The sequence below is a fragment of the Moschus berezovskii genome, chromosome 15 (assembly GCF_049115385.1).
Source record: "Moschus berezovskii isolate FMDL1 chromosome 15, NW_MosBer_1.0, whole genome shotgun sequence".
NCBI classification, from domain to species: Eukaryota; Metazoa; Chordata; class Mammalia; order Artiodactyla; family Moschidae; genus Moschus; species Moschus berezovskii.
This window is the reverse complement of record NC_142474.1, coordinates 81,663,637-81,690,977: the sequence shown is the minus strand read 5'-3', so window position 1 is coordinate 81,690,977 and position 27,341 is coordinate 81,663,637. Positions and strand designations below refer to the sequence as shown.

General features: G+C 39.3%; 1 protein-coding gene across 6 annotated transcripts in view; it reads left to right on the top strand.

The window, feature by feature from the left end:
• The window catches only part of TASP1 (taspase 1), a 257,475-nt gene that overhangs the window by 83,629 nt on the left and 146,505 nt on the right, over positions 1-27,341 (top strand). For 5 of the 6 annotated variants that reach the window (XR_008686015.2, XM_055426597.2, XM_055426587.2 and 2 more), the window contains exons 8-9: positions 1,349-1,455; positions 26,764-26,883. Coding sequence is in view for 5 of the 6 variants with exons in the window: in XM_055426597.2 (XP_055282572.2) it covers positions 1,349-1,455; positions 26,764-26,883 (227 nt within the window). In the remaining variant the exon portion in view is untranslated. The remainder of the gene's footprint in view (positions 1-1,348; positions 1,456-26,763; positions 26,884-27,341) is intronic. The other variant, XM_055426607.2, reaches the window with a different exon arrangement.

Genomic DNA, 27,341 nt, shown 5'->3' with positions numbered 1-27,341 from the left:
ATCCCCCAAAAAGCTTCATATTTTTAATGCGTTTTTGTTTTAATGCTTTTAAGGTGGTAATTTTCATGTTTTATCCAGTATTTTTGATAATATTTGATGGGAGAAATTCTCTTAATAATTTAGTCTGCTATTATCAGAAAACTCTGTATTCTTTCCAGTGTTGTATTCCAGTTTGTAATTCTCTCATCAGGTGAATCTAATTGTTTAAATCTCTATGTTAAATTTAAAAATTCCAATTATTGTATTTATTTTTTTTTTAAAGAAGTTCTGTTTGGTTCTTCTTCAAGTCTGTCTGGACATTTTACCATCTATTGTTCCTTAGTTATACATTCAATATCTTGTTATGTCTCTGAGCATAAACATATTTTATACTCTGTGTGTGACTGATTATTCTAGTATGTGAAGTTGTCGCAGGTTGGATTACACTTTCTAATGTTTGGCTGATTTTTATTTTTCATTTGGGTTGATTTATTTCTCATTCGTTTTATGATTTTTTTTTTAAAACTGTGGGCTCATGTTAATTGAACATGGAAATTCTTTGACGAAAAATGCAGGTTTTTCCAGGGAGTATTTGGATTTGTGTTTAATGAGTCTTTGAAGCATTACCTCACCAAGATCATTTTTTTTTAATTTGTTTTTTCCAGGGCACATAAATAATATGAAATCTCCTAATTCTGTCTGAATTTTAAAATATTTTTTATATTTTAATGTTCTATGTATCTATATTTTTTCCTTATAATTCCAGTTGTTCTTCTCTAAGAAGCAGCCCATGCCCGCCCTGTGTGCATGTGTGCTTGCGTGGGACACACACACACACACACACACACAATAGATCTCCCCATCCTGAACAGGCCAAGTGTAACATGACTTTTCTTCTCATATTTATAGCCAAGTCTGCTTATGATTATAGACAAGTCAACTTACAAGTTTCCTAATTCTTTGTGTATTGTGCTTTCTAGTTTTTCCTTTCATTAGGTGTATCACACTTTGTTTTCCCCCTTCCTATGTGGATGATCTGTGATATGGTTTCTCCTGCTGCAGTGTCCCAGTGTCTCTTGTCTTTTATGCACAGAGCCCTTCAAAATCAGAGTTGGCCATGGTATGCATTAGCAGACACTGCTGGAGAGCATCTACCTTCAAAACGCACTTCTCTCTCTGGATTTGACCTTTTTCTTAATCTTAGGTTATTTTTTTATTCTCCTCTTACCTCAGTGTACCTTGAAAAGACTTAGAAAACCCTTTATCCAACATTCTTAAGGATTTTGTCCTGAGAAGGCTCTTCAGGATACCATGTCTACCCCACTGCCCTAATATTTTTCAAATGTTATTTTTAATGTTTCTTTTATAGGATTCAGTTTAGCTGCTTTTAAAAGAAACAAGAGGAAACTAGAGCTGGCAGAAAGGGTGGAAACAGATTTCATTCAACTAAAGAAAAGAAGACAATCAAGTGAAAAGGTCAGGAGGTGTTTGAAATATTAATAATTAATGTATCATAATGATATATTTAGTTTGCATTTAGATATATAAGCTTCAGAATAGTATGACCCAGTAGAAATATAATGCATGTCACATATGTACTTTTCAAGTTTTCCATAGCTGCATTTAAAAAAGTAAAAAAAAACAGGTAAAATTAATTTTAATATTTATTTTATTTAAACCAATGAACCCAAAAATCACTTTAAATATGTAACCAATGAAAAAATTATTACTGAGCTATTCTCTTTTTTTGGTATTGTCTTCAAAAGCAGTATATATTTCACACTTACAGCACGTCTCAATTATGACACCAAATTTTCATTGGAAATATTTGATCTGTATTTAATATCATAAAATTAATAGTTGATAAGGTAGGTTTACATAACAGATTACATTACAAGCATACTTAAAACTTTCCAATAACTGAATTGGATATCTGTTCTAAAATTAAAGTTAATTAAAATGTAATAAAATTAAAAATCTCACTTCTTATTTGTCCTCACCATATTTTTAAGCACTCAGTAGCTCTGTGTGGCTCATGGCTGCTGTTTTGGTCATTGCAGCTCTAGGTGAAAATGGCTGTTCCGGGGATGGAGTGTTATCGGGAAATGTATATATTAGATTCATATAGATTTCTTTACATATTCTAATTGCATGTCTTTTTCTTGTTCTTAAACATTCTTTGTTTGCATTTCACGCATTTGTGTGCCATCATGAGTCTGTATGTAGCTTTTATTAGGTGTTTTAGGGAATAGAAACAACTTAAAAACTATAACAGTCTTCCCCACCTATGGCTTCAAGGTCAGTTAGCACTCAGGTCATGATGAAGTTCTCATGTCACATTATCATTTGATATAACTTGGAGTCTCAGTATTCTTTTTTGATTAGCCCTTCTGTAATCGCTTATATACTGACTTACACTTGGTGGCTCAGAGGTTAAAGCGTCTGCCTCCAATGTGGGAGACCTGGTTTTAATCCCTGGGTCGGGAAGACCCCTGGAGAAGGAAATGGTAACCCACTCCAGTACTCTTACCCAGAAAACCCCATGGAGGAGTCTAGTAGGTTACAGTCCATGGGGTCACAAAGAGTCGGACACGACTGAGTGACTTCACTTCACTTCACACTTCTATCATAGCTATGTGTGGTTTACTCACATATGAATGCATACTAAATCGTCTCTCATAGTGAGAGATACATTTTACCAAGTTCTTCTGGGCTGCTATGTGGAGAACAGGGGGAGGCCAGAACAGAAGTGAGGAGACTAGTTACACAGTTTTTACAGTTGGGAGATGATGGCAACTTGTACCATGGATGATGGAGATGGAGGAGGAGAGAAGTGACTATATCCAGGATATATTCTAAGGGTTCCTACAAAGGGCAGCAATTACTGGTGCATGAAAGACTGGTTAGATAGATAGGGGAGTTAAAGGTTTTAGTTTTAGTCTTTGGGTATTGACATTTCTTAAGGTGAGGGGAGTTAGAGAAAGTATGATTTCATGGTGATAGAGGTGGGAAGTGGAGAAAAAGAACCTTCTTAGTCCGTATCCCCTTAACAGACTCAGATGAACCAATACTTTTTATTTTCACCATAAAATATATCATCGGATGCCAAAGTACCCTAAGCCCCCAAAGCTGATAGGCCACTTTTAGTGTGCTCTGCTCCTCTACCCTTTTCAGTTGAATTTTGTGCCGCCAGGAGTCTCATTATGCTCTTGTTTTCTATTGCTGTAATTACATAGTTCTTCAAGCCTCCTGTAAACTGATGAATACTGAGCTTAAAAAGAGAGTTTCTGCTTGGGAATCGACGGGGTTGTTTGTTTGAAAACTAACTTGAAAAAGCAGACTGGGTCTGTAAAAATAGAATTATTTTTGCCATAGAATTAAGTTGGGGCAAGTCAGTTATAAAAGATTGAGAAAAATCATAAAAATCTAGAAGCTTTCTGTATTCAGAGTGTGTTGTTAATGTCGTTATGTTCTTGTTCTATTTTAGAAAAAATTTGAAATCATAGGACAACCCAGGGTGTTATAGAAAGATGATATGGAACATTTATATGTGGGCTCACATTCAGAGAAAAGGCTTTGGTCTTATATAAAAAGTTTGGCTAGTGAATGATTGAATTGGTTTTATGTTTTAATTAAGAAAGGACATATTTACAATATATGTCCTTTTTTATGATTCTCTACTTCACTCAATATGCCAGCAGTTTTGGAAAACTCAGCAGTGGCCACAGGACTGGAAGAGATCAGTCTTCATTCCAATCCCAAAGAAAGGCAATGCCAAAGAATGTTCAAACTACCGCACAATTGCACTCATCTCACACGCTAGTAAAGTCATGCTCAAAATTCTCCAAGCCAGGCTTCAGCAGTATGTAAACCGTGAACTCCCAGATGTTCAAGCAGGTTTTAGAAAAGGCAGAGGCACCAGAGATCAAATTGCCAACATCCGCTGGATCATGGAGAAAGCAAGAGAGTTTCAGAAAAACATCTATTTCTGCTTCATTGACTATGCCAAGGCCTTTGACTGAGTGGATCACAATAAACTGTGGAACATTCTGAAGGAGATGGGAATCCCAGACCACCTGACCTGCCTCTTGAGAAACCTGTATGCAGGTCAGGAAGCAACAGTCAGAACTGGACATGGAACAACCGACTGGTTCCAAATAGGAAAAGGTGTACGTCAAGGTTGTATATTGTCACCTTGCTTATTTAACTTATATGCAGAGTACATCATGAGGAACGCTGGGCTGGAAGAAGCACAAGCTGGAATCAAGATTGCTGGGAGAAATATCAATAACCTCAGATATGCAGATGACACCACCCTTATGGCAGAAAGTGAAGAGGAACTCAAAGGCCTCTTGATGAAAGTGAAAGAGGAGAGTGAAAAGGTTGGCTTGAAGCTCAACATTCAGAAAACAAAGATCATGGCATCTGGTCCCATTACTTCATGGGAAATAGATGGAAAAACAGTGGAAACAGTGTCAGACTTTGTTTTTTTGGGCTCCAAAATCACTGCAGATGCTGATTGCAGCCATGAAATTAAAAGACGCTTGCTCCTTGGAAGGAAAGTTATGACCAACCTTGATAGTGTATTAAAAAGCAGAGACATTACTTTGCCAACCAAGGTCCGTCTAGTCAAGGCAATGGTTTTTCCCGTGGTCATGTATGGATGTGAGAGTTGGACTGTGAAGAAAGCTGATCGCTGAAGAATCGATGCTTTTGAACTGTGGTGCTGGAGAAGACTCTTGAGAGTCCCTTATACTGCAAGGAGATCCAACCAGTCCATTCTAAAGGAGATCAATCCTGGATGTTCATTGGAGGGACTGATGCTAAAGCTGAAACTGCAATACTTTGGCCACCTCATGCGATGAGTTGACTCACTGGAAAAGACTCTGATGCTGGGAAAGGTTGGGGGCGGGAGGAGAAGGGGACGACGGAGAATGAGATGGCTGGATGGCATCACCGACTCTGTGGACATGAGTTTGAGTGTACTCCGGGAGTTGGTGATGGACAGGGAGGCCTGGCGTGCTGTGATTCATGGGGTCGCGGAGAGTCGGACACGACTGAGCGACTGAACTGAACTGAACTGACTGACTTCACCCAGAGGATAATCAATTTTTGAAAAATTTAAACGACCACTCATCATCAACCTGGTTACGGGGATTTCCAATGAAAAGCTTGATGTGGCAGCAGGAGACATTGACTGTGGAGTTGGTTATAGGCATCTGAAGCTTAGGGGTAGCTCAGGAGGGAGTTTCTCATTTGGAAATTATTGGCATCAAAAGGAAAGTAAATCCATGTGGCCAGATGAGCTCACTGAGGAGTGAGTGAAGTTAGAGGTCTGAAAACTGGTCCCCAGGCCGGGCCAACATGTCTATGTTGGGAGGAGGAGAAACCAATGAAAGAAAAAGATGGAGCAGCCAGTGGAGTAGAGGGGCCCCCAGGAGAGTGGCCAGGAAACAGAGAGCAGCTCAGAGCCAGTTGTCACCGGGTCAGATGCTGCTGAGAAAACAGGAGGCGGGCGGAGGCCGGGCCACTGGATTCAGGACCTGGTGACTGCGGACCCGGGTGAGGACGGTCTCCCTGACGTGGAGGACTGTAGACCTGCTGCAGAGGCTCTGTTGGGGGGAACACGGTGGAGATAATGCTTTCAAGAAGTTTTGCTGTGGAGTTGGAAGCGGGTCAACACATCTTACTGTTTTCAGGGGCCTTCTGTCAATTCAGTGATAATTTCACCTATGAAGTCTCAGTTTCCTTATTTTTAAAATAGCGATATTTTAAAATAGAAAATAGTGATATTTTGCTTCTGTGGCTGTTGGGAGAAACAGAAGTGTTAAGAGATGATCACGTGCTTGGTGACTGTCACAGATGGAGACCCCATTATTTTGCCATTGCCATTGTTTGTCTTCATCTTTAATGTTGCTCAGCTGGAAAAGAAAGAAAACTGCTCTGCCAGGCAGAATCTTGCAGTGGTGAAGGAGAGGGTGGTAAGGGATGCTGGCCGTGGTGGGTACAGAGCTGGAGTTCAGGCATGATTCAAATGGCATGGTTTAGACACCTGAAATGACAGGAAAATGTTTTTAGTATTCAGAATGTTTGAACTTTAATGTGTAAGAAGCACTGTGTTTTGACATTGACCTACAAAAATGACTCCGACTGAGCTTGTCTTTAGGGAAGGGTGCTGGCCACAGGTTTTGTCTTATAGATGTTTGCTGCATAACCTTGGCAGACGTAATAAAAATGTTCCCAGAAAGAACAGGCTACCAGATAAGGAGCCAATGGAGCAGTAAATTACAATTTTTGAGAGGAAGTTAGCAACTTTTTAGAGATGTGACAGGAAAGGGCAAATAGCTGTTTTCTAAATCAACCTGTGTTTAGTTTATTACTCCCGTCCTGTGTGTGTAGTTTCCACATAGTTTTGGTTAGCCAGCATTGACTAAGGCCCAGTACTGCTGTGTGTTGTGGCTACATAAAAGAAGCTGTGAGTGGGTATATAAACATAATGAAAAGAATAGGGTTTTTGGTAACTTTCCTAATGTTCACTTTGGTTATTCAGTGTTGGAGGATATAAATATTGTCCTGAAAGGAGTATACAGTACAATAAATATTTTTAAGCCTGATAATAAAGGAAATAAATTTGGAGATTTTTGTTGTATTGATATTTCTCTTTTTTCTTAAAAAGGCGACCAATTGTCCAGACCTTGTCACAGTACTAATTTTGTGTTGTAGTTCAGTCGGTCATGTCCGATTCTTTGTGACCCTGTGGACAGTACTAATAGAAATCAGAGTTAAAGCAAGAAAAATATTTCATTAGCTTGCTACCTTAATCAGAGTATTTTTATTTTCCTTAGTCTCTGACCATGTACACTTACATTTGATTTAGTTTAAAATAAGAACGGTTAATCAATGGGACGCTTTTGACTGCGAACAACAGAAAACCTGACAGTGACTTAGGGAATGCATATTTGTCCCCCTGCTCCCTGGCAAATAAAAAATTTGGAAGTGGTTGCAAGCTTTCGTGAGCTCAGGCTTCTAGTGATGCTGGAGCCAACATATCTGGGATTTCTCTTGGGCCTTTTCTCTCACGCCTTTTGCCTTATGGGTGGAATATGGTTTCTTTAATTTGAGGTGTCACATCTGCATTGAAGGTGAGAAAGTGAGACCATGGAGGGTAGGGAAGGGGAGACTAGTGCCAGATGTGTCTGTCACCTTTTTTCTGGGGTGCAAAGGTTTTCCAGGCTCCCTCTCAGTGGAGTCCTCTTTAGTTATTTATTTTGGTCACATGGCTATTGCCAGCTGCAAAACAGCCTAAGAAACTGAGTGGATTATCCTAATTACTATCTTTCAGCTCATGACTTGTCTTCCCAACAAAATAGTTCTTTCCTTGTCAAAGGAAGGGGAAGAGAGTGGTTATTAGGTAGGTAATTTATAGTGCATAGTGTGAATGGAGAACTTATTTATGTCATCTTTCTCCCCACAATTAATATGTCCCTTGTTGCTGCAAACCAATACCGGCGTAAGCAACTAATCTACCCATAAATCAAATAAAACCCATTTTGTTTTCACTTTCAGAATACATGGGTTTAAGATATAACATTAAAAAATGAGGAATAAATTCTGAGTAATTGTCCATTCTTAATAATTGGTGTCTCTGTTTCATCCCTGCTTTTTTGTGTGTGACTTAGCAGGGAAAACATGCTAGAGAAGGAAAAGATTATTATTTACCAGTAGTGCTGTGCAGTATAGAGGTAGTAGTTGTTTGCTCTCTGTTCCACTCCCCTCTCTGGGTAGACCCAGCTGTTCTGATTTTCTTTTACCTCCTTCTTTCCCTTGCAGTGTATATAGGCAGTCCACACTTGGCATGGTAGTGCTGGACCATGAAAATGACCAGGAAAACCAAAATCATGCAAAGGGATTTTAATGGCAAAAGTTACATGTGTTCCATGACCTTTAAATATTTTTGTCAAAACATTAAAAATTATTTTATTGTTGGTTATAAATGCATACAGAAACAAGGAAAAAATTTAAATGAATATTTATTTAGTACACTAATTTAAAACATCAGAATTAGTGTTTTTTTTTTTCTGTATAAAAAAATCCCTTATCAAGAGTAGTTTGAACAATGCTTGCCTTGCTGTCATATAACCTACAGTGTGGAGTGAATATCTGATTATGTCATAGTGAATTGTCAAACTCCCTTTGAATTTTGGATCTGCTTTCACCATTTTATCTTTCGCTGTTTCCATGTTATAAGTGATCTGTCAGTTCCTTTAATGTCAATTTTTTGCAAGTGTTACTTCCTCTGTGACATCTTCATCCTTTTTGTCACAACTACATTCCTTATTTATATTGACCAATTTGTCTTCACTGAGTTCCTCTGACTGTAGATCTAACGTCTCTTGAATGGTGACAGTGTCAAAAATTCCCATGGTCAACTATTTCCTCTGTAACTTCATTTATTTTTTATTGGACTTTCACTTCCAGCATTATCACTGCTTCTTTGGTTCACTTTCATCTTGGTTGCGTAGTGTCCTTTTTAGATTATAAATTAAAAAAAAATGGCACGTGGATTTATCACTGGGAGACAAGGAGGCAACACAACTACACACTTTGCTGTCTATCAGTGACAGACTTTGAATAAAATGACATGATTGGTTGCTGATAATGATGGACGTCTGTGAAGTTAACACAGTGATCTTTGGACTGAAGAGCCAGTAGTGAAGTTTATGCTTTGTGCAATTATTCAGTTACTGTACCATGTAATTGAAATTTGAACCATGTGGTTGAGTGACTGATGTTACTTAACTGAGCTGTGATGACACATTGTCTGTGTCGAGACCAGGACTGTTGGTCCCATGGGGCCTCCTTCAGTCTGAGCTCTGCTGGTCCAGTGCTCATGGTGCAGTTTAGTGTGCTCCTCGTCCTTTGTGGCTCCCTCACACTGGCGTCTGCTTTCTCCCCTGGCAGTGTTGCCTTGGACTCGTTGTTGTTAGAATGTATATCCAGAATTCTTGTGGTGTATGTGATGAAGTGATGACATGTTTTAAGTTTATCTTTTGTTTTGATACAAAAAGTAGAAGGTAGTTTGTGTTAGCATCAATCTTAGCATTTTTGAAAGAGGGAACTTTCTTTTGGAATGAAGTGCTTAACTCATTGACCAATAGCAGCTCCTAGCTGGAGCTACGGGACTGACTGAATTGTTACATAACCTTGTTATATAAGGGAAGGAGGCGTTACCAAGAGGAGAGATTCATAGGTTGGGAAAACAAATAGACTCAATGCCCAGGATAGTCTGCTGCTGCTCAGTCGCTTCAGTCGTGTCCGACTCTGTATGACCCCATAGACGACAGCCCACGAGGCTCTGCCATCCCTGGGATTCTCCAGGCAAGAACACTGGAGTGGATTGCAATTTCCTTCTCCAATGCATGAAAGTGAAAAGTGAAAGTGAAGTCGCTCAGTCGTGTCCGACTAGTAGCGACCCCATGGACTGCAGCCCACCAGGCTCCTCCATCCATGGGATTTTCTAGGCAAGAGTACTGGAGTGGCTTGCCATTTGCCTTCTCCACAGGATAGTCTAGATTTCAAAAATATCAGTTTCAAACAGCTAGCCCTGGATGTTACTAGAAGGGGCTCTTTCATTCTTAGACTATTAAAAGAGGTTGGGGGTATTGTTTGATCTCAACATTTTTGATGTTTCAAGCCTTTTTTTCCCTTCATTTTTCACAAGCATATTGTCGAAATAGTTTCCCTATCTTTTCCTTTAATAACATATTTTACACTTGAATGTACATGGAGTTCTTTGCCTCCTCCCATCACTTTTACAAATAATTTTTCAATTATTTTTTCATAGATTTTTAGGTAAAGCAGTACTTGTATAGAGTGGGGAAATGATAGATAATCAGACCTTTCCCATTATGTGAGTATCTTTCATTCTTCAGTTTCTAATGAATGAGTTTAGAAAGGCTTGAATACTTTTGTACAATGTTGTGTGTTCAAAACCACTCTAAAGAGATGCTACAACTTTTAATTTTGTGTTCTTTAGCCACCACATAGGGACATCAAATTGGCCACATGTTTCAAAAGGAAACGTTGGGCCTTGCTTTGTGCGCTTCATATAAATATATTCTATTCTTTTGAAGTATATTGTGGGTAACATTTTTCCCTTTTATCCACCATCTTGAAATTATTATGTAAACGCTTAACTGTATCATACTAAATCACTGTATTTTTTGGGTGAGAGGTAGGTTAAGATCAAAGAAAATAAATGCATGAAAAACAACATATTTTCCTCAGATTGTTCTGTTTGTACTTGTGTACATGTCTGTATATTATGTGTGCAGGGAAGGAGTAATTAGTCTTTGACAGAAATTTGCTTGATCTGGAGTCCTACGGTGTCTCTCAAGAAGGCGGTTAATGCACAGATACATGAGTAAACAGAAGTAAGAAACTCCTTTGCCTTCTCTTTTACTTAAAGAAATATACTTCATATATTTAATTTTTCCTATAAACCTTTCCATTCATCCTGTGGAGTGATTATCTTCCATTTGAAATTGTTTCTTTGAATTGTAAGTAACATATTAAAATTTATATTTTTCTGTCCTAAGATTATCTTGATTACTGATTAAGCAGATAGGACTTACATGTATATCAGAAAGTAGGCTAGTAACTTAATTGCTTCTGTTATAGATTACTGTCATCTCATGCATTGGCATAGGTTTTACAGTCTGATGAGCAGTATTCCTTTGCAACGTAAATTGATGGAGTTTCTTTAAATATTTACAGTTTGTAGCAGTTTATGCCAATTCATCAATTATCCGTATCCAGAACTTTCATCCCTTAATAGCTGGGCAGTATTTCAGAAAAAGTTTCTGAGTTCTTGTATAAAGATTCAATACCTCGTAGGTTGGATTTCTCCCCAAATCTTCCTTAAATCCTCATGAAACTATGCCTTAAATTTACACTGAGTTTTAAAATATTAAGTGAGATTAGTGAGGCAAGAAATCAGTGTTAACAGACCTTAACTGCTGTTTTTATTTTGTAAGGGAATGTGGTTTTCCAGGAGGCTTGTTATAGGTTGACATCAGATGTTGTTAGACTTGTAAATCCTCCCTGTACTTTTAGTATCCATCAGCTCTGTAGAGCCTCCTGTAAGTTTTGATATTTAACCAGAATCATAGGAGGGAAAAAAAGAGTATTCCTTCATTATCATTGGGATAATCTTATCTGATCTTGTATGTAATGTACAAATTGTCATATTATAGCTTTCCTAAAAGGAAATTCCTCCAGTGAATGGAATTTCATAGATGTCTTCCTATCTGGGAATTGGTTCAGACCATGATGTTAACAGCATGAGATTCTAAGTCAGAATTTTTAAATATGTCCTCATACTGTATCCCCATGTGCTAATGACCTGAGTTGACCTGTCACAGATGTAGTGGTGTTAACGTGTGTTTAGCCAATATACACATGTGTTAAGGCCAGCAGAATAAACCAGCACATGAAAAGACAAATGTGTATGCACTGTCTCAGATACACACACATAGATCAATGTCAGGGATGCTTTAAGATCAGAAGATAAGACCCACTGCTTAATTAAGATGAAGGAAAACTGGAGTCTTCAAAGTCCTGACTGGCCCACATCTTCCGTAATCAGCCTAGAACATTCTGAATAAAAAGTCGCAGGCCAGAAACTATTGAAGAGCCGAGGCTGGGATTACTCGAAGGGTGGAGGCAGTGGTGCTGGCTGAGATGGGTACAGAAGACCAGGAGAGGTCTGACCAGAGAAGATCTGGTCAAGGTCTGATGTGGGCCAGTCCAGAGGCCCAGGGCAGACGTGGGGCCGCTCTGGACATCAGTCACACAGGCAGCACGTGCTACCAGCTGACTGCCGTCTTTCTGTGTGACACTTCTCTAATGTATTCTCACTGGCAAAACAGAGCTTGTCCAAACCTCTTGATCCTCTCATTGAGAGATTCTTTATTCGGTGTATGCTCAACCTGGCTAACTGCTGTCTTCATCCGCGTAGTGTGCTTGTCTTTGTTTCCTTTCGGCTGTACTGTGTAGCATGTCCCTGACCAGGGATCGAACCCTCGCCACCTGCATTGGAAGCGTGCAGTCTAAACTGCTGGGCCACCGGGGAAATCCCCATCTGGGTAGTTTTAAATCTACTGGTAGAAGGTTCTTAGGTTCTACTCTCAATTTACTAAATGAAAACCTGCAGGAATGTGTAAGGTATTGGGGCAGAATTTGAGACTCATTGCTTTTTCTGCCTAATATGTCACAGTGGGCCTAGAAAAGCACCTGCTCAGTAATCATTTCTTCCGTGAACATAGAATGTTTTAGAGGAGTTGGTAGTTACATGACTGCATTAAGTTCGTGTCCACTCCTACTCATTTAACTCTCCTCCAGGAAGACTAGAGTTCTTCTCTCCTTTCACCTTGTTCCAGAATTTGTCTCCAGGTCATTGTCTCTTTTTCAACAGGCACCAGACACAGTGCCCATGAAACTGTGTTTGACTGAATGAATCCAAATTTTTATTTCTATCCCACTTTCGTGCCCTGACTTTTCCAGTTGCTTATTACATGTCTCATGTCTAGCTTAGCTCAGCAAGTCTAGCGTCAAGGTTCATCAGTCTCCTGCATGACTGTGGTAGCATCCCAATCTATCTGCTGCTGCCCCTTCCAGTCAGTTCTATACACAGCTTTCACGGAATCACTTAAAAGTGCAATTTGATTTTGTCATGACCCTGTTTAAACTCTTCAGTCACTTCCAGCTGCACTTAGAAATAAAGTGCAGCCCCTTAACAGACCCCCCAGGACTTGATAGGAGCAGGTGCCTGTCTTTCTTTCCAGTCTTTTGTTCTTTTACTCTCAGGAGGTCACACTGTCAAGATGCTGCGGGAGCCTGGGCCTTTGTGCTGTGATTCCAGATCCCGGAACTTTTGCCTTTCCCCCTCCCACCTGTCTTTGGAGCGGTCATGCCTGAGGGTGCTTGTTTGGCGTCTCTCTTCCACTGCAACACACATTCCAGGAGGACAGGGACTCTGTCTGTCTCGGTCGCCGCGGTTTCCTAGTTTGGCATGCACTGTTGGTGGTTCAGTCACCGAGTTGTGTCCGACTCTTTGCCACCCCCTGGACTGCAGCACACCAGGCTTCCCTGTCCTTCACTGTTGCTTGATGTTTGCTCAAACTCATGTCCACTGAGTAGGTGATGCTGTCCAACCATCTCGTTCTCTGTCACCCCCTTCTCCTCCTGCCCTTAATATTTCCCAGCATCAGGGTCTTTTCCAGTGAGTCAGCTCTTCGCATCAGGGCGCTTCAACTTCAGCATCAGTCCTTCCAATACACATTCAGGGTTGATTTCCTTTAGGATTGATTGGTTTGATCTCCTTGCTGTCCAAGGAACTCTCAAGACTCTTCTCCAGCTCCGCAATTCAAAAGCATCAATTCTTTAGCACTCAGCCTTCTTAAAGGATGGTCCAACTCTCACATCCATATGCATGTCTACTGGAAAAACCAGAGCTTTGACCATATGAACCTTTGTTGGCAAAATGATATCTTTGCTTTTTAATATGCTCTCTAGATGTCTCATAGCTTTCATTCCAAGAAACAAGCATCTTTTAACCTCATATTATATAATATATATATTAAGTGCTCATTAAACAATTGATGATGAATATAGGTATTATTTTTCATTTTGTTTTATTTTGGTTGCTTCTTTTTGACATGCTTACCACTCTTAAATCTATACCATTTTTTCCTTGATGACTGGATGGTTGCAGTATCTGGCCTTCCTGCTTCTGGACTTTCCCCATTCCTCTTTAAGTCCGTGTATTATCCCAATATACATTTCTTTAAAAATACCTGCATTGGTCTTGTCCTTCTCTTGGAAGAAACTTTAATAGAATCTTTGCTATCTGTAGATTAAAACCCAGTGTTTTTAGCTTGACTTTGTAAACCTGTACCCAACCTACTTTTCCATTATTTCTCTCCTGGAATAATCCCCCCCGCCCCACTACCAATTACATCTCTGCATTTGATTTTTTATGAATTTGCTGAAAGTTCTCAATTCTAAGTTTTGCTCATGTCTCTTTCTCTTTGTGGAATAAATGATAATTAATAATGGAATACCTGCCACTTTGCCTACTGAAATTGTAATCCAAGCCCTTCTTTAAGGACCAACTTAAATGCTACCCAGATTAAAACAAATTCCTTTCTTCTATTTAGTACATGTAATGGGCACTCAATAAGTGCTTGTTGAATTATCTACTGCCTTTGCCATTTTGAGATTGATGTGTGTGGTTATTTTATGTTATTCATGTAGGCATATACAGGCATGAGCATTTGTTTTTAATTCCTATCACAGTGCCTTGAAAAATACCTTTACTCAATTAACATTACTGATTTAAACATCTACAATCAATGATTCTACTATAAATTTTGAGAGAGCAATGCATCTGTTATTTTCTTCAAGTCTTATAATTTTGAATCTTCTTTCTAATGCTTCAAACATACCGTTAGTCCAAAACTATACCTCATTTTTAACAGTAAGCTTGTATTGGGGATGTAATGAAAGAAAAGTTAGGTTGTCTGGAAATAGACTAATAATATTATTCAGTAAGTGAAGGAAGTGCTTGTAGGGAACTAATAGTTCAGAAGCAACCAACCACTCCAGAGTTGAGTCAGGAAGTGTCCACCAGGGGGCGTGCCCATCTAGCCATCTAGAGAAATATGACCAATTCCCACTTCTGTTATGCAGGTAAAAATGCCTGTTTTACAAATGTACTCTTAGAACATGTCTTTTTTTTCCCCTCCCCCTAGGAAAAAGAATGAACCTTCACCACCACAAAAATTCTTACCAATTTCCTAGCCCTTGTTTATTTTGGTTGTGTGATTTTCCAAGGAGCGATAGGGGATGGAATGGAAATGAGGATTGCCTTGCAAGCTAAGAAGTCTCTATGAAGCTTGTGATTGTGCTTTCCCCCTCCCCCCACATCGAGAGCATTTTCATTTTACAAGTGTTGTCATCTCTTCTGTGGTCATTTTATGTTTTTTGCTCACGAGATAGGCAGTGCTCCATTTTCACTGCTTCACCGATTGGTATCATCTGAAACTTTGAGGAACTCACCAGTAACTGACCTGGAGGAGTGCACAGGCTTTGAGTGGCGTGTCCACCGGAGGTCATGGCCTCTTGGGATCTTTAGCTTTTCTTTGCAGGACCTATTTTACCTTGACCTCATCATTATCACCAGCAAACATTTATTGAGTACTATTTATACACAGGTTTTCAAGCAGGTTTTAGGGAATACATTGAGAGGCCCTGACCATTTTATGTGATCCAGAGGAATTAAGCAATAAAGGAAACTCATATCAAACTCATTTGGTATGTGGCAGAAGAATGAAACCATCCGTCAGAGGTGCAGGGATTAGCAGGATGGAGAAAGTCACTCTAAGCACATAGTAGGCTTTAGGAAGAGCTAGAGTTTAAGCTGGGCCTTCCCTGGTGGCTCAGACAGTAAAGAATTTGCCTGCAATGTGGGAGATCCGGGTTCAGTCCCTGGGGTGGGAAGATCCCCTGGAGAAAGGAATGGCTACCCATTCCAGTATTTTTGCCTGGGAAATCCCATGGACAGAGGAGCCTGGCAGGCTATAGTCCGTGGGGTCGCAAAGAGCTGGATATGACTGAGCGACTAATACTTTTAGTCTTTGGGTCTAAGGTCTTGGTTAAAGAGTAGGGCTTACATGACTGAAGAGAGAAAGAGAAAGTCCTAAGTTTAGAAGAAGCCTGTGAGTGGGTAAGCTGGTTGCACTACAGAGTTTCTGCAGAACAGTGTTTTCAAACCCAAATGCTCACGGCAACTGGGCTGGTAGTGTGAACGTGTGAGACCTTCTAGAGAGGTGGCGTGAACAGCAGTGCATGATCCAATTTTTGGTGTGCAAAACCCAAACTACAGTGCGCCAACTTCTGACAAACTGTTCTGGTCAAACCAAACTCTGGTTTTGGACGTCTGTAATCCCCCATGGGGGCACAGCAGTTGAAAGGATTCAAATGTTCACAGAATTTGGCAAAGTGAAATAGGCCATAGAGGAAATAAGTCCACAGCCAGAGTCCCCCCTGAACATCTATTTGCACTGACTGTACTTGGAAGCAAAATGAGAATATTTTGAAATATGTGTGAGTGGGGCCTGTCCTGTGGCTATTTGCATTAAACATAGGCTTTAGAGTGTTGGGAGTCTCTGAAAACATCATTGGAGTTAATTTGAATGGCTTCAGAATTTCTGAGATTTAGTACTATCATAATTAGTTTAGATTGTATTTTACATCCTAAACTATACTTAACTCCTTCTTATTCTTTGTAATGCTTTGATTTATCTCTAATTTCTAGTAAGATTTTAATCTATTGGGGAACAAAAGGAAAATAAGTATATGGGCATTTTTGCCTCCCTTTTGCTTTTTAATATGCTGATCTTCAGTTGTGTATTTATGATTTTAAATAATGATTTCTATTTTTGTGAGTATACTCATATGGTCAGATGAATACTGCTGTACTTAAAATAACTTCATATCACATGAAGTAACTTATTACTTTGTTACTAAAGTCAGTGTCAAATATTGTTCTAAAGTCTGAAGAGGGTGGAATTTAAATCCAGGTTAAATGACCCATCCCAGTTGTCATGGTATTTCGTTGGCAGGAATAGACTCCAGATTGTCCAAGTTACCTTTGAGTCCTTTATCTGTTATTCCCCACTGCTTTAAGAGTCAGTTCAAAGGCCAGTGGAGCTCTGGTATTTAAAAGAAAAAGTGTAATTTTATCCAGAGAAGGTACATGTAAGCTCTGAAATGAAAGTGAGACCAGAGGTCCAGACCATGGCCAGGTGTTCCTGGAAAGAGCCAAATTGGACAACTAAATTGAAAAAGGTTGCCTGCTCTTGTTAAAGAGACTTTGTTGCTGTCTGTTTAATTAGCAGAGTCTTAGCTCATTTATTTGTGTGTTTTTAATCTGCCCAGGTAATGATGTTCATAGCCTATTAGTGTGTGTGCTGGTAGCATGTTGCACCACCTTTGTGGTTGACGTCCTTTCATATATGTGCCTCTAGGAGGGGAAACTGCCAAATAATCTCGATTTCCTCCTTCTCCCTTGAACTTGTTTCCCAGACAGCAATGATTGAGTTTAAGACAGTGAAGGATGCCCGGCTCTCCAGTGGAAAAAGTAAAAGCTAAAATAGTTAAAACTAAAATATTGTATGAATACTAATTATTTAGAGCTTTTAGAAAAGCTATCTGGAATTAAAGAAACCGAACTGGTTAGTCAAATGCGAGGAGTGTGATCTGGTGCCAGATGGTTGATCTAGGGGATGGGAAGGTGGTTAAGAAGTGTTACCGGAAGAAAACAGCGAATGGTGGGGTGTGTGTCCAATATAAAGACATATCATCTCTTTGTGGATAAAGTGAGAGGCTTCGTGTTTCATGGGAAAAGCCTTAGAAGTTTGTTTTGAACAGTGGACCAAAGGGCATGCACAGCCTCCTGAAATACAGATCACTTCCACATTGTGAGAAATGAGTCTGGGCTTTCGTTTGGTTATTATGGGGCCAGAGAAAGATTTCTCAGCAGTTGTTTAAGGATGTGCTCTTGGGACAGAACTAGTTTAGGAGTGATGTACAAAAGCATTATATTTAGGGAAGATTGAAATATAAAATAATCAGAGAAATATGAGAAGTTAGAGGAAAACTGCTTTGGAGAGGCTGAGCCTGGATCATGCATAAAAACTGAGGAAAAGGCAGTTTCAGAGGACAGAAAGTTTGAGTTATTGATGAGGTGCAATTAAAAAGTGTCATGACACTTGGTTTGTTGCTGCCTACAGGTGCATGAGGGGCAAGACAAGCCACAGAGGAGCCTAGAACAAGCCAGTGTATAAAGAGGCTTCCAGAGAGGGGAGAGCTGCAGGGTTTAGGCTGTGCTATTAGGGCCAGGGCCCCTGTGTGTCTGGGAGGCGATTCAGGAGACCTCTTCTGGAGTTTCCGAGACCTTGGGACTTAGAGAAGGGTGGTCTTTCTCTGTGGGGCAGGGATAGGAGAGGCAGTGTGACATCTGATAGTGTCTTCTGTTACTGCCAAGAGCCAAGCCTCCCCCACCCTGCCAACCCGGAGGAGACGGTGGGAGGGTTGGGCCCTGCTGAACTTTAGTGCCTGGAGAAAATCCTTGTCTTTTCAATTTCATTCATTCAGTTTGTCCATTCAACAAGTAGTTCAGTCACAGAACTGGCTTTGCCCTTCTTTCTCCTGTTTGTTTATTTCATTGCCTTTTTGGATCTTTCCATTTAGTGTTCATTCCTCTTTCATCTTCTGTTTTTTCTCTTTGTGTTTATCTTGTTCCCTTTCTAACTTGTTTAGTTGGACACTTAGCTTACTATTTTGTTTCTTGTTTAATGTCAATACTTTGGGTATTAATTTCCCTCTCATTGCCACTTTTATCTCATCTCTCAAAAGTTTTAAAATGCAATGTTTTATATGTCTGTTTCTTTTTGGTCATGTAGCTTGTGAGAGATCTTAGTTCCCTGACCAGGGATTGAACCTGGGCTCTTGGCAGTGAAAGTGCAAAGTCCTAACCCTTGGACTTCCAGGGAATTCCCTGAAATGTAATATTTTTTATTATCACTGATTATTTAGTATTTTTGTTTCTATTTAGATTTCTTATTTGAGCCATAAGTTATTGAGCAGTGCTTTTTTCTTTTAAAAATTTTTTAATTTACCTTTATTGATTCCTAACTTAATTGTATTGTAGTCAGAGAGTGTTTTCTGTTTGATATTGTTTCTTGAAATTTGTTGTGATTTAGTTTATGGATTCGGAGAAGGCAATGGCAAGCCACTCCAGTACTCTTGCCTAGAAAATCCCATGGATAGAGGAGCCTGGTAGGCTGCAGTCCGTGGGGTCGCTAAGGGTCAGACACGACTGAGCGACTTCACTTTCACTTTTCACTTTCACATACTGGAGAAGGAAATGGCAACCCACTCCAGTGTTCTTGCCTGGAGAATCCCAGGAATGGGGGAGCCTGGTGGGCTTCCGTCTATGGGGTCACATAGAGTCAGACATGACTGAAGTGACTTAGCAGCAGCAGCAGTTTATGGATTAATGTGTGGTCAATTTTTAAAAATACTCATTTGTGTTTGAAAACAATGCTTTCACTCTAATTGGAGCAAAATTCTGTGAATGCCTAAAGTTAAGCCTTTTAACGTGCCATTCAGACCTTTTCTTTTTAAAACTTTTGTTTATTTATTTGTGGCTGTGCTGTGTCTTCGCAGCTGCACTTGGGCTTTCTCTGGTTGCCGCGAGCAGGGGCCGTTCTGCCTGGTGGTGCGTGGGCTCCTCATTGCAGTGGTCCTCTTGTTGCAGAGCCTGGGCTCTAGAGCGCGAGCTGAGGAGTTGCGGCTTGCAGTCGCTAGAGTGGGGTCTCAGAAGTAGTGTCAGACTGACTTAGTTCCATGGCCTGTGGAGTCTTCCTGGACCAGGTATTGAACCCGTGCATTGGCCAGTGGATTCCTATCCACTGTACCACCAGGGAAGTCCCCAGATCTTTTATTTCTTACTGATTTTTGTTTGTTTGCTTATTTTTAGTCATTTTCCTTATTCATGGTTAACAAAAATGTGTTAAAATATCTCATTATGAAATATGATGGCTTTCTCCATGTTGCTCTGTTTTTGCTTTATGTACATTTGAGGCTGTTTTTAATTTTAGGTACATACAGATTTAGAATTATTATATTGCCCTGGCTTATCTAAACTTTCAGTATTTGCCATGTAGACATCCTTTAGTCCTATTAACTTTTTGTCTCAAAACGGATGTTCTTGATGTTAATATAGTTCCATTATTTGGGTTGGTCCCTACTGGATGCCTCTCTTCTTCTCCCTGTCCTTTTGCTCTCAGCTTTTTCATGTCCTTGTTTTTCAGGTGTATCTGTGAAAACATATTTTAAACCCCACCTTGATCTTCTAATAATACGCAATTATTATTATTTTTTTATAATTGTACTTACTTTTTTGGTTGTGCTGGGTCTTCACTGCTACTTGTGCTTTTCTCTAGTTGTGGAGAGCGGGGCTGCTCTTCAGTCGTGGCGTGCAGGTGTCTCATTGCCGCTGCTTCTCTTGCTGTGGGCTTCGGTAGTTGCAGCTCCTAGGCTCTAGAATGCAGGCTCAATAGTTGTGGCACATGGACTTACTTGCTCCTTGGAATGCAAGATCTTCCCGGACCAGGAATTGAACCCACGTCTCCTGCATTGACAGGCAGATTCTTTACCACTGAGCCACCAAGGAAGCCCAATAACACACTATTATTATTTTTGAAGACAATATTAATTTTGATCTACATGCATCTTTGCCATTGTATTTGTTTGCCTATTCCTCGTTTCATTCCTGAGTGTCCTTTTCCTTCTTGGATTATTGCCTTAGTCCTTTCAGACTGCTATAACAAAATACAAGCGACCAGATGGCTTACGAACAATAGGAATGTATTTATCACAGTTCTGGAGGCTGGGAAGTCCAACATCAAGGCATAGGCAGATTTGGTATCTGATGAGGACCTCCTTCCTAGATGGCCATCTTTTTGCTATAACCTTACATGCTAGAAGGGGCGTGGAAACTTCTTGGGCTTCTTCTACAATGGTATATTTCATTCATGTGGGCTCTGCCTTCATGACCTCATCATTTTTTGATGCCCTACCTCCAAATACCATCACTGTGGGGGTTAGGATTGCAATGGTGAAATTTTGGAAGGGCACACTTAGATAACAGCAGTTATTTTCCTTTTTCTTAAAGTATATTATTCATTTGTTTATTTGTTCACCCATTCAACAAATATTTTTTGAGTACTTAAGAGGTGTCAAGTCCTTTTCTGGGTGCTTTGCTTATACTAGTGAGTAAAACATACAAAGATTACTGCCGTTGTGGAGCTTCTAGTCTTCTGGAGGAATTTGGTAGTTTAAGTATTATGAAAGTAAATTGTATATTTTAGAAGATACATGTTATGGAAAAAAGATAAAGTAGAGCTAAGGAAAGAATATTAGGTATGCTCATGAGTAGGTGGTAGAGAGTATTAGAAGGAGGTCATTTTGTACTATTAACTACAGTGACCCTTTAGGACTTCATTAAGTGCAGGTCTCTTGGTGGTAAACACATTTTATTGATTTATAAATGTATTTGTTTTATTTTTGTTCCTAAAATGTGATTTTGTTAGGTTCTAGGTTTATAGTTATTTTTTTCTGAAAATATACCACACTGCCTTCTGGCTCCCATTGGAATGTTGGGAATTCTGCTGTCACTCCACTGTAGTAAGCTTTCCTTTCTCTCTGGCTCCTTTCCTTTTTCTCTGGCTCCTTTCCTTTTTCTCTGGATTTCTGGAGATCTGGATTCTTATTTTTCATCCATTGTGGGGAAATTTGAGCCATTTTCTCTTTAAATATTTTCACTTCTCTATTCTTTCCAGTTGGGAGTACATTAGATTTTCATTCATTTTACCATCTCTTCCATATTTTCCATCACCCCCCCTTTACAATTGCAATCAGATGTGTATTAAATGTTATATAAATATAGATGTGTTATTCTATTAGGAAAAAGTTGAAGGATTTGATCATGATCTGACATTTCAAAACCTGTGTTGTATACTCAAAAATAGATACATCAGCTGTTGATTTGATTAAGGTAAAACAGTGAAACACACATAATCTTAAGTGTATAATTTGATGAATTTTGATATGTGTATACATCCATGTAACAAGATCTGACATTGCTACTATGCTAGAAAATTTCTTTATACCCCTTCAGAATCCACACCTCCCTCCCAAGACAACTATTTTTCTGATTCTTTTTCACCATGGTTTTACCTGTTGTAAGTAAAACTTCAGGTAAATGGGATCACATGTTGTGTGCTGTGCCGTGGCCAGCATCTTTTGCTCAGCACACATCTAAACAATCACCCACGTCGTTGCGCGTGTCACTCGTCCCTTTCACTCCTGTGCAGCCTTCGACTGCTGCCCCTGTCACAGCTTGTGTGCCCATTCCCCGCCTGATAGACGTTTGGATTATTTCCAGCATCTTTTGCTCAGCACACATCTAAACAATCACCCACGTCGTTGCGCGTGTCACTCGTCCCTTTCACTCCTGTGCAGCCTTCCATTGCTGCCACTGTCACAGCTTGTGTGCCCATTCCCCGCCTGATAGACGTTTGGATTATTTCCAGGTTTCGACTATTGCAGTTTGACTAAGGTGTTATAAACACTTTTGACAAGTCTTTTGTCATGTGTATTTTGCTTTCTCTTGGGGTAAATAGGCTTCCCTCGTAGCTCAGTTGGTAAAGAATCTGCCTGCAATACAGGAGACCTGGGTTCGATCCCTGAGTCGGGAAGTGTTATTGCCTGGGAAATCCCGTGGACAGAGAAGTCTGGTGGGCTACAGCTCATGGGGTCACAAAGAGTCGGACACAACTCAGCAACTAACAGTTTCAGTTTTTCAGTTCTGGGTAAATACTTGGGGGTATAGTTGCTGAGTCATAGCGAGGTGTGTATATTTAATTTTTAGTTAAAGTTTTTTGAGTTAGCATTTAAAAATTGTGATTAATATTTATTCCAGAAACACAGGAAGCCAAATTAGATATATTCATGATTATATTTTTACACTGATTTTAAGTCATTGAGATGTATTCTATAAGTGTTTTGATCAAATGAATGCAGTTTAATAATCTAGTTAATATTATAAGGAACTTGTCAGAATTATCATCTTTCTTAAATTCCTCAATTTTGATTTTGACTCCAGTATATAGGTTGCTATTCATTATGAGTTCAAATTAAATACTATTAATTAAACAACATATGAATAAGAATAAAAATGTTTTCAAGCTTTGTAAAGCGTCCATTGTGGCTTCCCAGATGGCTCAGTAGTAAAGAACCCACCTGCTGCCAATGCTGGAGTTGTGGGTTTGATCCCTGGGTCAGGAAGATCCCCTGGAGAAGGAAATGGCAACCCACTCCACTATTCTTGCCTGAGAGAGCCCATGGACAGAAGAGCCTGGTGGGCTACAGTCCATGGGGTTCACAAAGAGTTGGACACAACTTAGCGACTAAACAACAGCAGCAACAACGCTTCCATTGTAGTTCAGTCGTGTAATAATCTAAGTCATGAGTATGTTCATCTGATCTCTACCATTACTTACACATGCTCATTCAACATGTACACTGAGGCTCCCAAATGGTTCCACTTGGAAGAAAACAAACCCATAGTACATTATTTGTAAGATTATTAAAAAATGAAACAAAACACTGGGATTAAAATCACTGCATTTTCTACCTTTAATGTTGCAGCCCCAGAACTCTGTATAGGAGTTCTGCCAGTTGGAAAACATTGTCCTTTGCTACTTTTGAGAGACTGGAATTTTTAGGTAATCCTCTGGAACTTTGTTATGATATGAATTTATAATTAAAGCTGTAATTCAGATATATTAAAGCCCCCTAAAAGCATGGTTAACACACTTTATTTTTGTTTTGAGCTGAAAATGTTTCTGTTTACTTTTGGTGATTGATTTAGGGAATTAATAGCAAAGATTTTTGCAAAATAAACTTTTTTCTGTGTTGTAGATATGTTTGGCACTAATATGTGTAGTGCTGCAAAGATTTTAATGTATATTAAGCAAAGAATAAAGGATTATTTAAAAATAGACATCTTGACTGTAGCTTTACAGAAACATCATTTGTAGTATTGGACATCAGAAGGGGGATTTTCTGAAGAGAGAAGAGCAAAGCCATTGGGAATTCTTATATCCACATTTTCCTTGGTTTCAGCCAAGCCAAACACATGAAAGCAGATAATTCTGGCTAACTTCTCCTTCATTTATACACATAGCTGATATACTCTGAGCCCACAGAAGCCCTGCTATTGTAGGGGACTGGTTTTAGGAGCCAGATGTGGAGCCCAGCCTAGGTTTCCTATACCCGGATCTATCATTGCATCTTTCGGATGCTCGAAGGTGGGAAAACTTTATATTGGACTTACTGTGCTGTCACGGAAGGTGTTAAGTCAGCTGTGTTTCTCTGGAAGCTCAGGCCAATTATAATGCTACTCACTAGCCTAACAAGGGTGCCTTGGGAAGACTTGGTATCTTAAAATTAAAATGTATTTCTGTCTTTATTATTATATTAGGATAATCTCACCATACATCAGATTCAGGATGTACTTTTCCACTCGAGATATTATTCTTGTATTTTAGCTATTTGATACTTGAGTAATTCTGTACAGAAGAAACCCTGTAGGAGGAAATGGCAACCTACTCCAGTATTCATGGGATTCCGTCCAAGAATCCCATGGATGGAGGAACTTGGTAGGCTATGGTCCGTAGAATCACACAGAGTCAGACATGACTGAAGTGGGTTATCATGCACACACACACACACATATACAGAAGAAAGCCCACATTAATGAGTAACTGATAGATGGTGTCTCTTGGCAGGTTTCAGAGTTAAAGTGCAGGTTAGAGACTTAATTTTCATGTGGAGAGTACCTACACTTTGTTCTAAGGGATTTATTAGTTTATATGTGTTACTTTATTTAATTCTTACAATAACTACGTAAAAGCCATCTCCAATTTGGAGCGAGAAAAATGAAAACTTTTGACGTTAAGTTCAACAGAGATTACTAGATCATTGGTTACTTGCAGAAAGTTTTATTTGTCTTTTCCATGACACATGGGATCTCTGTGTCAACTTTATATACATGTGCTTATTCTGACAACTATAATTTATGCCATTGCTTTTTAGTAACAATTTTATCAAAAAAATTAATGCAACTAATGTATTTCAGTCAAGGACATTAGGTCCGTGTGTATCTATGTGGCGCATATACTTCTAAGTATTTATGGAGTGTAAGAGTATAATGGTAGCTCTATATAATAACAGTCATTGTATGTTTTTTAAACTTTCTAAGGTTTCTTTTCCATACAAACGAGCTCTGTGAAATTATTATAGCCAAAATACCACTGTCTGTCTTTCATTCAGTTTACCCGCACTTCATAAAAACGCTTAAATATTACTTCATCATCTTTCAGTTTGCATTTCAGTATGTGAAATCTATCAACTAATTTTTGAATATTTTATGAAGTAATTCTGATTCTTGCAGGTGTTGCAAGCCATTAGGAATATTTAGCTTAATTTGTAACAGAATTCTCTATCTTTTGCTTGATGTTTCATTTTTGAAAAACAGGTTATAGTAAATCCATTTATGTATAATCTTTCCATGTCTTTGTACAGTAAGGTTCAAAGGGATAAAATTTAAAGTCACGATATCCTGATAGGAATGCTGAGAATTGTTTTTACAGATAATGCATATCATTATGTATATGTTATGTGTCCCCTCAGTAAAATTCTGTTTTATAGAATGTTTGAGTAGGATCAGCAGTCACAGTTAATAAAAAAGAACTAATAAAGAATACCCTTTCCTGACTTTGTTGTTGCTGTTTTTGAGGAAGGCTATTCTACAATGCCTTTTTATTTGTAGGAGAGTAGTCTGTTTCTAAAAGAACAAGTAAGATTGATAAGGTCATGTTTTAAAATACTTTGTAGTATCTTCATGGTGGTATGGTCATGGTGATATGCTGCCGATTGGTAGTGGAACAAGACAGAGCTTAAATCTTTTATGCTGACATAATGTTGGTCTTAGGTGGTTTAAGTTTCTCCTTGAGCAGATTTGTGCCTATAAAATTATTTGCCTTAGAATGAGTAGAGTAGACATTTGGCTGATCATGACCTATGGGATGGTATCAGACCTTGTTTCTCAAAGTAGAGTCCATGGACCAGAAGTCTCTTTGAACATGGGGTTGTCCCTGACTCTTTCATACAGACTTAGGGATATGGGTGAGGATGGGGTTCTCAGGTTCTGGGGCATCAGTGCCTGAGTTTAAAAATATATACCACCATGACCATAATGAACCTGAAGACCTACAATAGCCCTCCTTTAATATACTAAAAAGGTAATTTTCCATGAAATTTTGTTTCCACTTCCTCTCCTTCTGATTTTTATCCAGCAATGTAAAGTTTGTCAGCCTCACACAGGTGACCCAGAAATCTTCGAGGCAAGAGACAACTTCTTGTGGTCAATATGTGTGAAATGCCTTAAGCATGTGAGGCCTGGAGCAAGACCCAGAAACACAAAGATGGCTCCCAGGAATGTGCAGTTTTCTGCCGTATGAGTGGCAACCATATTATTAACATAGCAAGGAAGGGAGTTTGCCATCAAGTGTCTCACAAGGAAGAAATTGTAAAGAAAACTCTAGCATGGTCTAGTTCAAGACTGAATGTCACTCTCTTCATTTATTATGATGAATATATTACTTTTATAAAATTTTACATAATATTAAAAAAATATAAATAAGGACATTTATTAGTTCACTTATACCATAATCTTTTCCTGTACAGATTCTTAGTCATGAACTGAATTCTTGAGATTAAGGCGATACAGTGATATACTACAATTTATATTGTTATTTTCTTCCTTCCTTTGAAAGGCATGTTAGGCTTCTTATTCAAGAAAAGCAACCATACACCCTTGGCTCAGGATCTTTCACTGGAAAATAAGTTTTGACTTGAACCAGATTTAAGTGTCAACTTGATGATAGATCATTTTAGGAGGTTGCTGAATGTTCCAGCTAAGGATAAGCTCAGATTTTGCCGTGTCACGATTGTCCTGAAAGTGCTGTGTGGTCGTGTCACTGTCGTGCACTGTGCTTAGTGAATGCCCTGGCCCCTTCTGCCCCACAGGAGAACGACTCAGGCCCTTTGGACACCGTGGGCGCTGTGGTTGTGGACCACGAAGGGAATGTGGCTGCCGCCGTCTCTAGTGGAGGCTTGGCTTTGAAGCATCCAGGGAGAGTTGGGCAGGTAAGGAACGCTGAGGTTTTCAAACGAGCCTCATAAGTTGAACGTACAGTTTTCCAGCTCACAAGTTTTTGAACCAGTAGAGACTTTTTTTTTCTTTAGAAAAAACAAATGGTATTGTTCTTAACACTTAGGTAGTATGAATCATCAACTGCCTGTTTAGGATCTTTTCTAAAATGAAAACCTACCTCAGAATACTAGGGTTCTTACTGACCTTTATAGCCAAACATAATCCTGAGTTTGACTACTTTCAGTAGGCTGGGTACTGGCCTGAGTATTTATCAGACAGGTAATAAATGTGCGCTGAGTCCCATGTTCATTCTTTGTAAATGTCATTCTCTGTAGAAGCGAGCACCTGACTATGACTGTTTGCTTTTCAGGTGGGAAAATGGTTTCAGAGTTGCATTTTGTATTTCCTCTATTCAAGGAACAGTAGCATTTTGACCCTAATCCTTTCTCTG